This window comes from Hippichthys cyanospilos, chromosome 11 (assembly GCF_059441005.1).
Source record: "Hippichthys cyanospilos isolate Australia breed blue-spotted pipefish chromosome 11, RoL_Hcya_1.0, whole genome shotgun sequence".
Lineage (NCBI taxonomy): Eukaryota > Metazoa > Chordata > Actinopteri > Syngnathiformes > Syngnathidae > Hippichthys > Hippichthys cyanospilos.
In genome coordinates this window covers 2,456,032-2,470,000 of record NC_142379.1, presented here as the reverse complement: position 1 = coordinate 2,470,000, position 13,969 = coordinate 2,456,032, and the positions used below count along the sequence as shown (strand labels likewise).

General features: G+C 39.3%; 1 protein-coding gene across 9 annotated transcripts in view; it reads right to left on the bottom strand.

Annotated features, from left to right (window-relative positions):
• Positions 1-13,969, bottom strand: part of tenm4 (teneurin transmembrane protein 4) — a 185,784-nt gene that overhangs the window by 128,145 nt on the left and 43,670 nt on the right. For 8 of the 9 annotated variants that reach the window (XM_088427927.1, XM_088427919.1, XM_088427920.1 and 5 more), the window contains exon 4: positions 1,282-1,494. The exons of the other annotated variant lie outside the window; for it this stretch is intronic. In XM_088427927.1, coding sequence (XP_088284053.1) covers positions 1,282-1,494 — 213 coding nt within the window. The remainder of the gene's footprint in view (positions 1-1,281; positions 1,495-13,969) is intronic. 9 annotated transcript variants of the gene reach the window in all.

Sequence of the window (13,969 nt, the reverse complement as noted above, 5' to 3'; positions counted from 1 at the left end):
AAGGGATAATTATGATGTCTACGCTCCAATTTTTTGTTGAAATGTCTTTTTAAATTTCTATTGTTTAACATCAAAGTTAGACAAAAAACATTTTTTGCTGTAAAATTCGGATATAGTATATATATAGTACCTGTATAGTAGTATATAGTACCTGTATACACCGTGTATGTATACATATACACACAAACACACATACCCACATATATATATATATATATATATATATATATATATATATATATATATATATATATATATATATATATATATACATATACATATACATATATATATATATATATATATATATATATATACATATATATATATATATATATATATATATATATATATATATATATACATATATATATATATATATATATATATATATATGTGTTGACAGGGTCGTCAGAATCTCTAACAACGTTAACATAAAAATTAAACAGTTCCCTGTGGTTAACACTGTTTTAAAATCATGTATTATCGGGTATCAGATTTTTTTTTAAAAAAAGCCGAAGCCGATATTCATTCAAATGGCAAATATTGCAAATGATAATTTGCCCAGGTGAAAAGTGGTCTCTCCCTAATTTTTGGATGAAAATACAAAACGAAACACAAAATGGACGGTCAAATTTGTTAACCTTTCGAATTATATTTGAGTGGTATCTCGAGGCATATTGACGTCAGCAACTCCAAAAAGATAAGATTTACTTCAGTCCCATCTAGAAGAAAATTGCATAACTACGCACAATGTACAACTGTATAAATCTTAAAAAAAAATAAAAGCATACAACATTTTACAAAGGAGTCCCTAAAACAGTTTGACAATACGTAGTTTCATGTTCCAATTCATTCGCTTTTAATCCGAAAAGAAAAACATACAGTTTCGCTCGCACCCTCACCTATGCACAATTTACCTAACGAAGCCAACGCCGCGGCGAAAAACCCCAACCGAGAATCGAACCCGAGCCTCCAAGCCGCGAGCGGAACGCCCCGACCGTTTCGCCGAGCGTGACGAATCCCACCCACTGAATCCAAATCATCCATCTCTTTGAAAGCCGCATCTCAACTCTGCAGACCTCACTCGCCGGCGTTTCCCGGGGCTGTTTATCGACTCGAAAACTTTCTTCTCTCTCTTGCGGACAGATTTAGAGAAAAATTGAAAAAAAAAAAAAACAGAGGGGCCATGTTCTTGCCCACAGCCGTCCGCACCACCTACAACGCGACGGGTCCGGAAGCGAGGGAAGACGGGCAAGCAGAGTAGAGAAACCAACTCACCGTCAGCGGCTGCGGCGTACGGGTTCCCCGAGCCGGCTTTAACTAAGAATGAACCGGGGCCAAACTCATCCTCCGAGCCAGAGTCCCGGGCTGGCTGAGCCGCACTGTTACCTAGCAACCCCCCCTGGCTCGGATTGGCCGCGACGCAAAGGGGAGGGTACGGCAGCTGCTCGACAGGGGAGGACGAGGCGGAGGAACAAAGCAGCCGAGGACCTGCGGACCACAAACAGAGACAACCAACGCTTGGTGGCGGAAGGGCCGCTGGCTTGGAGGGAAACATACTTAAACGTCGCACGCGCGCAAATTCCGTTCGCTTTTATTCTTTTACAAGCATGCCAGGCCACTAGGTGGCGGTAGTTCCGCCATGTTCTGTCCAATGTCCGTCCCCTAGGCCGGAGATCCCCAACCACAGGTCCGCGGCCAAGTACCGGCCCATGGATCAACTGGTACCGGGCCGCGTGGACGGTACTCATCAACTCTTTCCATTTTATGCATGATCCAGGTCTGAACGATATTTTATTCTGAAAAAAATTTTAATTTCAAACCTGGGCGAATTCTCTAAAATTCGCTTCCGTCACTTGAGCGCCAAAATTTCACTCAAAAAGAAGTAAAATGAGTGAGAAACCGACATCTTTGCGAAGAGGAAAAGGACCAGTCAAGAGACGGGTGACGAGCATACGACTTTGAAGAAAATGAAAGCTGTTAACAGCCCCCCCAGCCACAGTAAAATTCTCAAGTTTTGACCAATCCGTGGAGATAAAAGGTTGGGGACCCCTGTCTTAAACCCTCTACATATCAACCCGACGATGGGCCCTTGTGGACCCCTGCAGTCGGCGTACAAATTTGGCATATCGGCTCTGAAATCACTATGAACACACAGCAACGTCAACTACCTTCTGCACATACTTTCATTGTAGTACTCCTCCCAGCCAGAGGTGGCAATAGTACTTCCATGTATATCTTGAGATTTTGTGCTTATGTTACTTGGTTTATGCGAGTGCAAGTTTTTTTTTGTTTTTTCCCAGGCTTACGCTATAGCTCGGACGGCTCGGTAAAAGAGATACCCACCACAAGACAATACCAAAGTATTGCTTTTGATTTTGAATGGCTATTTTACTCGCCGCCAGGGGGCGCTCTTCACTACTGACTTCCTGCCCTGCATTGTTTCCGGTAATGAGATATTAAAACTTTTTTTTGGTGTGTCTATGTAAAATAGACATGCCCACCATATTTTATTAGAACAAAATGTGACTGTTGAAAAGAAGACGCGGTGCTACCTACTTTAGTATGTGCAAAAACACCTTTGGGGTGCTAAATAATTGATCAACAGAACTTCCTGTGAAGAATCGTCACTTTCAAAGCGCGACTTCACAATGCATAGTCTGTAGACAATCTCTTGACGGGTTTCACAACTTGCTTCTTTACCTGAGCCTCAAAACGGGGGTTAGTAATCAGCAGTTTTAGGTTCCGATTCAAAAATTGGAAAATTGACTTGAAGGACGTCAAATCTGGGTCTATTTAGCATGCCCTACCAAAAATGGATCTTATTGCAAAGTGAAACTGGATTCTGAGGAGGAATTTACAGCTCCATTTCCACACCATCAGCTGAGCCCAACAAAGGCATGGCGATGGTCCGGCGCCGCGTTTGTGCTGACTGGACCTCCATCCATCACGCTTTCGCAAGCGACCCGCTAGAGTATTAGAATGCAACTCATTGATTCCCATCTAATTAGGAAACAATTAGACGCATTAGCATGAGAGAGCCGAGCCCGGCGTAAGTCGCAAACCAGGCCCCTTGAGGAGCTTTCATGGAACATCTTTCACCGGACTTGGGTTTGACTGTCCGGGCTGTAATCCAGGAGGTTTCGACCTTCGGGGGACGGCTTAAAAGAGGGAAATCCAAACACCAATTAACCTTGTGTGGTATTTCGACCATTTTTTGTAATCATTTTCCTCTAGATAGATGGATGGGTGGGTGGGTGGGTAGGTAGATTATTCTAGGGGGAAAAAAATGAGTTTGGGGTAATGCCCCAAACAATGGACATGACCTAAGTCTGGGAAAAAAATCCAAGACACTACAACATACCTCGCATAACATCACGTCATTCTTGCAGCATTCTAGCCAAGGGATGGCTAGTGTGAGGACTAAAGTAAGTGATTGTGCCATGTTTAATTTTGACAGGTCACCATCTGGGTGAAATTTCAGCTCCCTGGTGTCTTCCTTCAAAGCTTCGCTTTGATGTGAAATATGTTTTTAAAGGCTTTAAAAATGGAAAAAAAAATATATAGAGTCTGGGATTTAGGTCTGGATTAACTCATTTGGTGAGACTTCTCATCTTTTAAAATTGTAATAACAATAATAAATAATAAAATTCTGGTCAAATACTTTTTTTATGGAGGGTAGCTGACACCCTTGACTAATGCTTACTTAGTATAAACCAAATGAGCAGTGTAGTGATAACTGCGACCATTGGAGGGCAGTGTTTCCACACTTACAACACAGCTGTTACCTAGCTGCAAGTATAACTGAAGAATGGAAGTCAATGTTTCAATGGCAGCACCCATATTTACAAACACATAGCACTTTTTTATGGAGGGTAGCTGACACCCTTGACTAATGCTTACTTAGTATAAACCAAATGAGCGGTGTAGTGATAACTGCGACCATTGGATGGCAGTGTTTCCACACTTACAACACAGCTGTTACCTAGCTGCAAGTATAACTGAAGAATGGAAGTCAATCTTTCAATGGCAGCACCCATATTTACAAACACATAGCACACAACATCCTGTTGGCCTTGAACGGTGAGTGAAAATGTGAAATATATGGTTTGCTTTTCCACTCACGCTTGGCACTGAAAGAGTTAAAAAAAAAAACGTAAAAACACGTCATTGGGATTGAATGAGTTGATTTTGTACGTTTGTTTAATCGGCACGCCATTTTCCACATGTCTCTTAGGACGAAACCCAATTCATTCGAATTTATTTTGCAGCAACCCGGTCGGACAACCCTCGACTCAATTCTCAATCGATCCCGTTGGGCTGAAATGGGTCGGCGGCCGCTTTTCGCTTCCCGTCACTTCATTCTGGCGGCGAGCGCGAGACCTTCACTTAGCATCAAGCGGTCCGATTAGCTCCTGACAACTCGGGCGAGAGACGAGCAAACACGTGACGCATTAAAGGTCGGAAGCAAATGCATTTGCCGGCTCGTTAGAAGGGCCGACATGCTAGCCGCTGATAGCTAATGAAAGCGCGGCGTTAAGCGCAACCTTCAACTAATTACGGCTCTCATTAGCCCGTAGCGGCGGACGTCATAGTAATGCTATTTCACGTCAACAAACCGCAAAAGTCAAAGAAATAAAAACATTTTCATTAAAAAGCGCATTAAGGCAATAACACCCATTTGCGGTGTGTGTTTTTTTAATTAAATACTTTTATTAAAAGCAGCTTTTAACGCTTCTGCTAACGTGACATAAACAAATGAGCACCGACTTTGAAAAGTAACAATTTTATCCATTTGGCAGAGAACAAACGAACATTAGGAGCTTTCGCAAAGCTAATAATCACAATTATTCAAAAACATTGGTTCCATGCTCCGCCCACATAATTCGACGGCGCAAAAAAAGTGATGGTTTGTTTTGGATCACTGCTTCGGACCACTTTTCGTAGGCATGTCCGCAAAGATGACTACAAAAATGGCCGACTTCCCGTACACTCAATTTTTGGTTAATTATTCTATTTAATTTTGTTTACCGCATTTTTCGCATCATAAATCACACCTAAAATCCTCAAATTTTCGTAAAATCCGCTGTGCCGTATACAGCGTGAGTTTTTCATTTTTAGGGAGACGATAAATAAAATAACTTTATAGCTTTAAAAATGATTACATTTTTTCCCCTTGGATTTTAATTATAAATGTATTTTTTCCAAATAAAATTTTTACAACACCCTGTTTGGCATTTTTATATGATAAATATATACAGTATATCAAGGGTGTCAAACATGAGGCACGGGGGCCGCAAACAGGTGTAATTCGGCCCGCCAGATGATTTTGTAATGTAAAGTCTAACAATGAGATGCATTTTTTTTTAATAAATGAAAAACTTGATATGCTTTATGATTAATAGTAATGCTAATGTTTTATGGCTAATATTGATGTTGTGCTGGTACTATTTTGGGCAGTGTATTAAAAACTTTAAAACAACAGCTTCAGACATTTCCTTTGGCGCAGCTCCATCTAGTGGATGCATAAGGTAACCCCAGCCTCTTCTGTAGCTTCTATTCTATGCGCCTTATAATACGATGCGCCCTACATATGAAAATCGTTTCAAAAAAGGCCATTGGTTGAGGAAGCGCTTGCGGTGCGTTTTATTGAACGGAAAATATAGTAATGCCATTTCTTTTTGCATTCATGGTCAAACTTTCAATTATCTTTGCAGCATGTGGTCCCGACCCCACAGACATTTTTTTTTTCTTTTACAACACTACAAGTAGCTGCGATACAACATGTCCTACTCATTAACTTTGTTTTTCCAAACATATTGACTGATGAATCATTTGTGCCAGCACGAGATCCAATTGCCTCAGGCAGGAAGTAAAGTTGACCAATGTGCCAATTACTGTAAATACAAGGAGGACATTGTATTACAGCAGTTGTGAAATGGTGCAAGTTGGTTTTATTCATTAAAAAAGAAGTGAAGCATCAAACGTGTTTTCTTTGCTTTGGTTTTGTTGACGCAGCCTCAAGCATTTTTCACTGTTGTAGCAGTTGACTTAAAAGTCCAGGGACGGGCAAAACTAAACATCTTGTAACAAAATTTAGTTACCTTTAGCAATCATAGCATCCTTAGCTAGCTTAGCAATTTCAGCTTCCTTAGGAACATGCACTAATTTTGAAGACTTACTGCAAATTTTGAACCAAAATGGCGACTTTTTTTCTCACGATTTGAACACTGAGGCTGAGGCGGTGTATCTGCTGTTTTCTTACCCGCCACCAGGGGGCAATCTCAAATTCAGCAACGGGACACAGAAGACAACGCTATTGAAGACTTGAGTTTGAACTGCTATCCCACTCATCAACCAGGGGGAACGTAAACACATCAAGCATGATACTGTTGTGTTGGTGCAGTATTCTAACAACCCGAGCACGTCTATGTTATTGTTGATAATAAAGCAAAATGAGCTCAAAACAAACAAAACATGTGCATTTACCATATTTCTGCATAATTCTCCGACGTTTCCTGCGGTTTATAATCTGGTGAAACTTCTAGTTCCAAAAATACAGCTGCTATCTCAAAATAATTACCTGCCTGATTCAACTTAGCTGTCTTAGCACCCTTAGCTATTTAGCGTTCTTAGTTTTATTAATTGTACGGTTTTTAAAACCAGATTTTGAAACTGCCTTAGCTGCCCTAAATTCTTCAGCAATCTTGACAAGTTCAGCATCCGTGCAGTTAGCATCTTGAGTTAGCGCCTTTGTGTTGAACAACGTTTGCCCTTTTTTGCGCTAATACATAATTATTAAAAACGGTAATGTATTTTTGCACTTCTATGACAGTCACTAATGCTAACGAGCAACGGCTGCGCCCATCCAAATTCAGGAAGTGTGCATTTTATTTTTTTAATTTTCCACCCATTTTTAGGCCGGGGAGAGTCACACACTGCACTTTTCCACTGATCTAAAATTACACATTCCAAGCGGCGCGTCTAATCGCAGCCGTCAAACCCGCCATGACAAACAGACAGAATCATTACGGCCATGCAGATACTCGACGGGAATTTATGTTTAAAGAGGCATTTATCTGAGCGGCCCGCGTTCAAATTGAATGAGGTAAATAGAAAAATATAATTTAAAGCGGAGGAGACGTATCCGATGGGGTTGGGCGGGGGAACAAAATCGATTAAGTAGAGTCAACATTCATCCGAAGCGTCACGTTTTTTTTAATTCTCTCGACTGCGCCGTTCATTTCAAAATTGTACAGCTAGGTTGGAAAAACACAAGAGTTTAGACAGAGCCATCAGATGTTTGTTGAAGCGAGAAAGTAGAAATATGTTGGATATAGCTAATTTTATTGCCTTAACCGTATTAGCGTCCTTAGCTTCCTAAACAATCTCATCTATATTAGCATTAGCCACCTTAGTATACTTCAAAAAAAATGAGCGTAATTTTCTGGCAAATTATTAGCTAAACTAGCAAGTCCGGCAAATTCAGCCAATGTTAGCATCCTAGGCTGCGTGAACACCCTCATCCTATTTAGCTTCCTGAGCTTTTGAAAAAACTTTTACTGTTGTGTATTGATGGGCAACATTTGCTTCGTTAGTATTCTTAGTAGCGAGTTGTCTTGGCATTCTCTGCAGTCAGGATGTCTTGAATCCATATCTGCTTGAAAAACCCAAGCTGTCTCCGCGTAATTAGCTTTCTTACAAAACATAACGTAGCTGCCTGAGCAACCTTGGGTCCAACCAACCATACATTTATTAGCCTTTATTAGCTACAAACCTTATTTGTCAGAGTATGTTTACGTGTCTTGGAAAGCTTAGCTAGCTTAGCTTCATTAGTGACATCTGCTGTCTAGGATAGACCATCCAACCATAGGTTACTTAGCATATTTAGCTTTCTTCTGAACCTTAGCAATCTTAGCATCTTTGGGGGTCTTTGACACCTTAGCAAGCTTAACACCGTTAGCTAGATCTGCAGTCTTAGTGTCCATCGCAATCTTGGAAACTAACAGCCCTATCAACTGTATATTTCTTAGCATCTTTAGCTTTCTTAGCAGTCTTACCATCTTTGGGCGTCTTGAAAATCTCTGCTAGCTTAGCATCATCAGCTAAATCTGCGGTAACCTTAGTAGCCCAACCAACCATACGTTTCTTAGCATCTTTAGCTTTTTTACAACACTTAGCAGTCTTGGCATCTTTGGGCGTCGTGGAAACCTTGGCTAGCTTAGCTTCACTGATGACATCTGCCATCTTGAGCAGCCAAATCCATTTCTTTGCATCTTTAGCTGTCTTACAAACCTTAGCCCGCTTATCATCTTTGGGTGTCCTGGAAAGCGTAGCTAGCTTAGCTTCATTAGCTACATCTGTTGTCTTAGCATCCGTCACGGTTTTGAAAACCTTAGAAGCCCAACCAACCACACATTTCTTCGCATCTTTAGCTGTCTTACAAACCTTAGCGCGCTGATCGTCTTTGGGTGATCAGGAAAGTGTAGCTAGCTTAGCACCATTAGCTACGTATACGTAACATCCATCGCTGTCTTTGAAATCTTAGCTGCCTAAAGTATACCTCTCAGCATCCCTAAGCCCTTGAGTCACCATTGCTAAGCCGAACGACTGTTTTGCTGATATTTGTCAGATATTTTTTCTCACGATGAAATGAACACACAAACAAACAACAATTACGAACAAAACTCCCTCCGCAGGTCCTGATTGCTTCAATTCTGCTTCGTCGGGATTGCAGCGTCACCGTCGAAACGGAAATAAAAAAAGCGATCATTGTCCAGTTAAATACACCTCTTACACCCAATAGAAATAACCCCCTCATAATGGGAGTTACATACGAAGCGGCGGCTTAATTGGACGCCTAATGGCTTTGCAATTGCGCTGAGCGTCATCATGGTCTTCGGTTTTCCTTTCATTCCCAGCTGGCACACCATGAGTTTAGGTTATTATTTTTGTCCCCGTTTTACTTTAGATATGTCTTAGCGGGTTCTTGAAGCCTTTGGGCTAGAATTATGTATGTATGTATATTTATTTTAGATACTTTTAGCACAGTGATACTCAAAACAATCGATTTTACTGATGACAAATACAAAAAAAAGTGCTATTTTAGCCAGAAACAAAAACCGCTACTGTGGTTTACTCTGATTCAGGGCTATCCAAATAAACTTGATTGATTGATTTTGACTTCAATACGTTGACAAAGTATTATATGACACCTGTCTCCAACGATTAGCAGCAGCCACATTAGCAGCGCTAGCAACGGCGAGCAAAAGTAGATGCTAGCAGCCTTGGTTCCGAGCAGCACTCAACTGCTCCATATAGGCTGGCAACAGTAGTAAGATGGCCTTTTGTAAATGACGTAAATGAGACGTATGACAGTTACCGTTCCTACTGATCACTTTTGAACAAAGCAGGCCCGTTTTAGCCAGCAAAAATCGCTACTGAGGTTTTGACGTCACCTTGTCTCAGAAACCAAAACGTGGGGATTGGACAATAGCGTAACATGCGTATTTTCCAAATATACGTTTTTCACGGAATAATAAGCCAAGACCCCAGTTTGAGAAACATGAATCTGCAGGAGCCTCCAATTGCAATCAGAGTTGCACTTGACTAAATTCCATTTTTGCGGCTTCAAATGGAGCCATGCCGCTGGCTGCCGGCTCGGACTCGCAAAAAAAAAAAAAAAAAAAAAAAAAACGAAACAAACAAAAAAAAAACCTCCATAACTGAGCCAAATGCTCCTAAGAAAAAAAAAAAATGTCCCCGACTGGGCTCCTTACCTGCTTTAAATCAATACTATAAAAGAATGGCGCTAATGTACGACACGGTGGGACTCAAATGGTGTTTTTATAGATACGGCACAGGAAATGGAAATGATATTTGTGTTGTAATGAAAGAACATGACCACACTAGATGGCACGCTTCCATTTACGGCCCACCTGCAACGTCGTTATCGCCACTTAAAAGAGGGCTTCCATTACTCAGGCGCCGAGTGTCGAGCAAATTACGACGGAAAGCTTTGCGCCCGACCGGCAAGCGAAAAAGCTCGTTAGCTGACACCGACGCGTACATGTTGCGCGTACGAGTATCGTTAAGGCGCTTGGTATTTTTATCCATCTACCCAAATAAATACATAAATAATAAGAATTTGTATGTTGACCAGCAGGTGGCAGTAGTGGTTCTTAGGATGTAATTATCAATTTTTTTGTTTATTAGTTTTTGCAAAATACTGAGTTTTTAAATCATACAGCATTTTTATTGTTTTATAATATGTGTGAACAGTATTTTAGGTACCAAAAGCCTTTAATCTTCTTTTAAAAAAATATTTTAGCTTTATTTTTTCGGTCATTTCATCCACAAAAGAAGTTGTTTTTTCTTTGTTTTTGTTCCCTTTTTTAGTTTGTTTATTTTGGTAAGAGCTAATTGTGTGTGATACATTTTTTCATGATTATTTTAATTTTGTATTTATTTTTTAAAACATTTTCCATTTTATCTTTGGTCAATTAGCTGTTGTCAGATATTTGCGTTCATTTTGCGATATTTGTATTTGCGCTTATATATCTTCCTTTGAGCTCATGAATGTTTTTAAATTGCTAACTAAAAAAAAAAAAAAAAAAAACATTTTCCATTAACTGGTCATTAGTGGACTTGTCCGCGGAATCATTAGGGCTGATGTAGTGCGGCATCATTAACACCCCCGCGCCCGCCATGTATCCCCCCCCCCGCCCCTCACGATGCCTCATTCAAGCCTCCTGGCGGGGGCAGCCATTGTTCAAGGATGAAAAGTGAACGCTGTTGTGCGCTCACCTCAGGCTGCGGGCATGCGACAACTATTTTAAGCATCTCCTGCCCGACACAAGCGCCTCGCCTGGAACTAACGTGGCCTGCATACACCGCTGCTCTTTTAAAAGGATCTTGCTGCTATTTTACACAGCGTTTTGTCAGTGGCTTCTCCGGAAAAAAACAACCTAATATATATATATATATATATATATATATATATATATATATATATATATATATATATATATATATATATATACTATATTTTTCAGACTATAAGCTGCAACTTTTTCCTCATGATTTGAGCCCTGTGATTTATAGTCCAGTGCAGCTTATCTGCTGGGTTTTTTTTGTGTTTTTTTTTTGCAAGGAGCAATCCACTGGTAAAGCAAATGTGTGTATCTGCTCAAAGAGTCAATTTCTGGAACAATTGTGCTCAAAAAGAGTTTTCAAAATGCAGTAATTAAAACATAAAAATGGTGTATACATCGATTAAGCTCTTGTACAAACGTTTGTGACGTCTACATTCGATTTACATGATTGTTAATTGCATGATTGTATATATGAATTATGTGCAATGTGTCGTTTATAACGTGTTTTTTTGATGAAAACATCCATCCTTTTAATGAATTTTGGTGCTAAGCAGACAACTTAAAAAAAGTCGAAATAAATATTTAAATAAATACAAATAAATACTTCCATTCACCATCTTTTTGCGTTAACATCTGATGTTATGAACTATCTGCGGCTTATAGTCTGGCGCGTAATGTATATATATATATATTTCGTCCATTTTTGAAAAGTCTCCAGGCAGCCACTAGGGCGGCGCTAAAGAGCGGCGTGCGTGCCAGTCGGGAGTGCGGAGTTGCTGACCCCTGGCCGAAAGGAAGGAAAATAAACAATTGAATGAAGCGTTATCAGCTCTTTACTCCGCCTCATCTGGCGGATAAACACAATGACATGGATAACTAATAGTCCACGTTGGTGGTTGGGGAGGGGGGGGCTGAAAATAGACAAACGTTTACTTTTGCTGTCAGAGACACATTGCGGGCCAAACCGTAAGCCCCCCAGGGAACAAAGGAACCCCGGATGCCTCGATGCCGTCACTCCTTGAGAATGAGACGTCCGCTTTTGGATTTTTTCCTTTTTTTTGGCGCAAAGTGCTATTTATGCCCCGCCTGCCTTTCCATTTCAGTCACTTTGTGCAAAAGAGTTTGTTTGCACGCCCGCCGAATGTAAAACGCGCGGCGCCGAGCGACGCTGCCAAGATTTAATTCGCACCTCAGCGCCGCAAACTTCAGCCACCTTTTTTTTTTTTTTTTTACCCAAAGCCAACGGGAGCGTCGAATAAATCACCTAATGGAGACGCTGATTGTGCATTTTTTTTTCTTGCACTTTTCCAGTGATAAAAGTGCAAATGTGAATTCAACCCGGTGGTAGGAAGAGGCATAGAGAAGCCAGAGGTATTCGGGGGCACAAATTAAACAAAAAAAAACAAAAAAAAAACAAGAGAGGTAATCCAATTTTCCAATGACTAATTCCCTGTGTGGCAATGAATAGAAATGTAGGCGCCTGCAGGGTACAGTAAATGAGCCTTTATTAAGGCCAAAGCAGCAATAAAGCTGCGTTCAAAGACACACACTCCATCTCCAAACGGCGGCCATTAACTTTTTCTTTCGTTCTCGTAAACGACCTTGTTATTAGATCCAATGATCAGGGCTCCTTATTCGGATCATATGCTCGTTATGGCCGGAGCGTCTTTTGGAGTTTCCCTTCAAAAGCTGCAATTTATTTTTCACCTTTCTGCTTATTTTCTTGTTTCTAATTGCGTTTTTTGTTCTTATTTTTTTTGGGAGGGTTAATGAATTTTTAGCTAAATAGTTCTTTATTTTTGCAAAACGTTTGCACCATCTCAAGTTTGTTTTTTTCCTCATAATTTTGAAGCATTGAATTCATCTTTTTCTTAATATTTTGTCATTTGTAGTTTTTATCCTAATTTTGTTTAATTTTGAAACATGTTTAGACCCTATCTAGTATTTGTTTATTGTTTTTTTTCTCTTTCGTTTGTTATTTTGAAACATTTTTCTTCAATTTGTATGACAGTATGACAATTTCATGACAGTATTTTTGTGCAGTACTTTTGAATACTTTTTCCCCTGATGTTTTGTTGTTTGTTTTGTTCTTTTTCTCTTTTGTTTGTTATTTTGAAACATTTTTCTTCAATTTGTATGACAGTATGACAATTTCATGACAGTATTTTTGTGTAGTACTTTTGAATATTTTTTTCCCCCCTGATGTTTTGTAAGTTTGTCATCCTTCCTTTTAATTTTGAAATATGTTTAGACCCTAACTAGTATTTGTTTATTGATCTTTTTCTTTTTCGTTTTCTGTTATTTTGAAACATTTTTCTTCAATTTGTATGACAGTATGCCAATATTTTCATGACAGTATTTTTGTCTTGTACTCTTGAATATTTTTCCCCCTGATATTTTGTAACTTTGTCATCTGTCCTTTTTTCAATTGTTTTTTTTATTTATTATTATTATTTATTATTATTTTATTTATTATTATTATTATTATTATTTTTATTATTTATTATTATTATTATTATTATTATTATTTTGCCTACCACCAATATTTTCCTTTTGATGCCATATTTTTCCACTTAAATTATTGTACATAAATATTTGTAAGGGTTTTTTTTTTTTGGTTGTTTTTCTAACTTTATGAATGATTTTTTTGGCTCCTCCCACCTGTGGTCCCTTCTGAAGGTTTCTAATTTTCCCCAAATTGTGGTTTTGGAGTTTTTCCTTCCCCTTCTGGGAGCTTTGAATTTGAGGCAGCATTTCTGTCAAAGAATTTCTGTGTAAATCTTTGTCTATTTCTTTTTTCTAATATTTTACTATGTTCAGCATCATGCGTCTGCCTTAAATACTTTGCTGAATATTAGTCTAATTCATTTCTAAAATCGTTAGCTTTGTTCATTTCTAAAATCTGCCGATACTTTGCGTAATTTTTTGCCTTTTTTTTTTACGCATTTTATCGTTTCGTATTTTACACTGAATAAGAATGTGAAAAGGATAAATCTATTACTCGTGAACGACTTTAGGTTTCATCCCCGATCATTAATATTGGCATTAATTTTGTCGTTTGCCACGCTGGCTCAAAACAGGTGTCGTCGGAG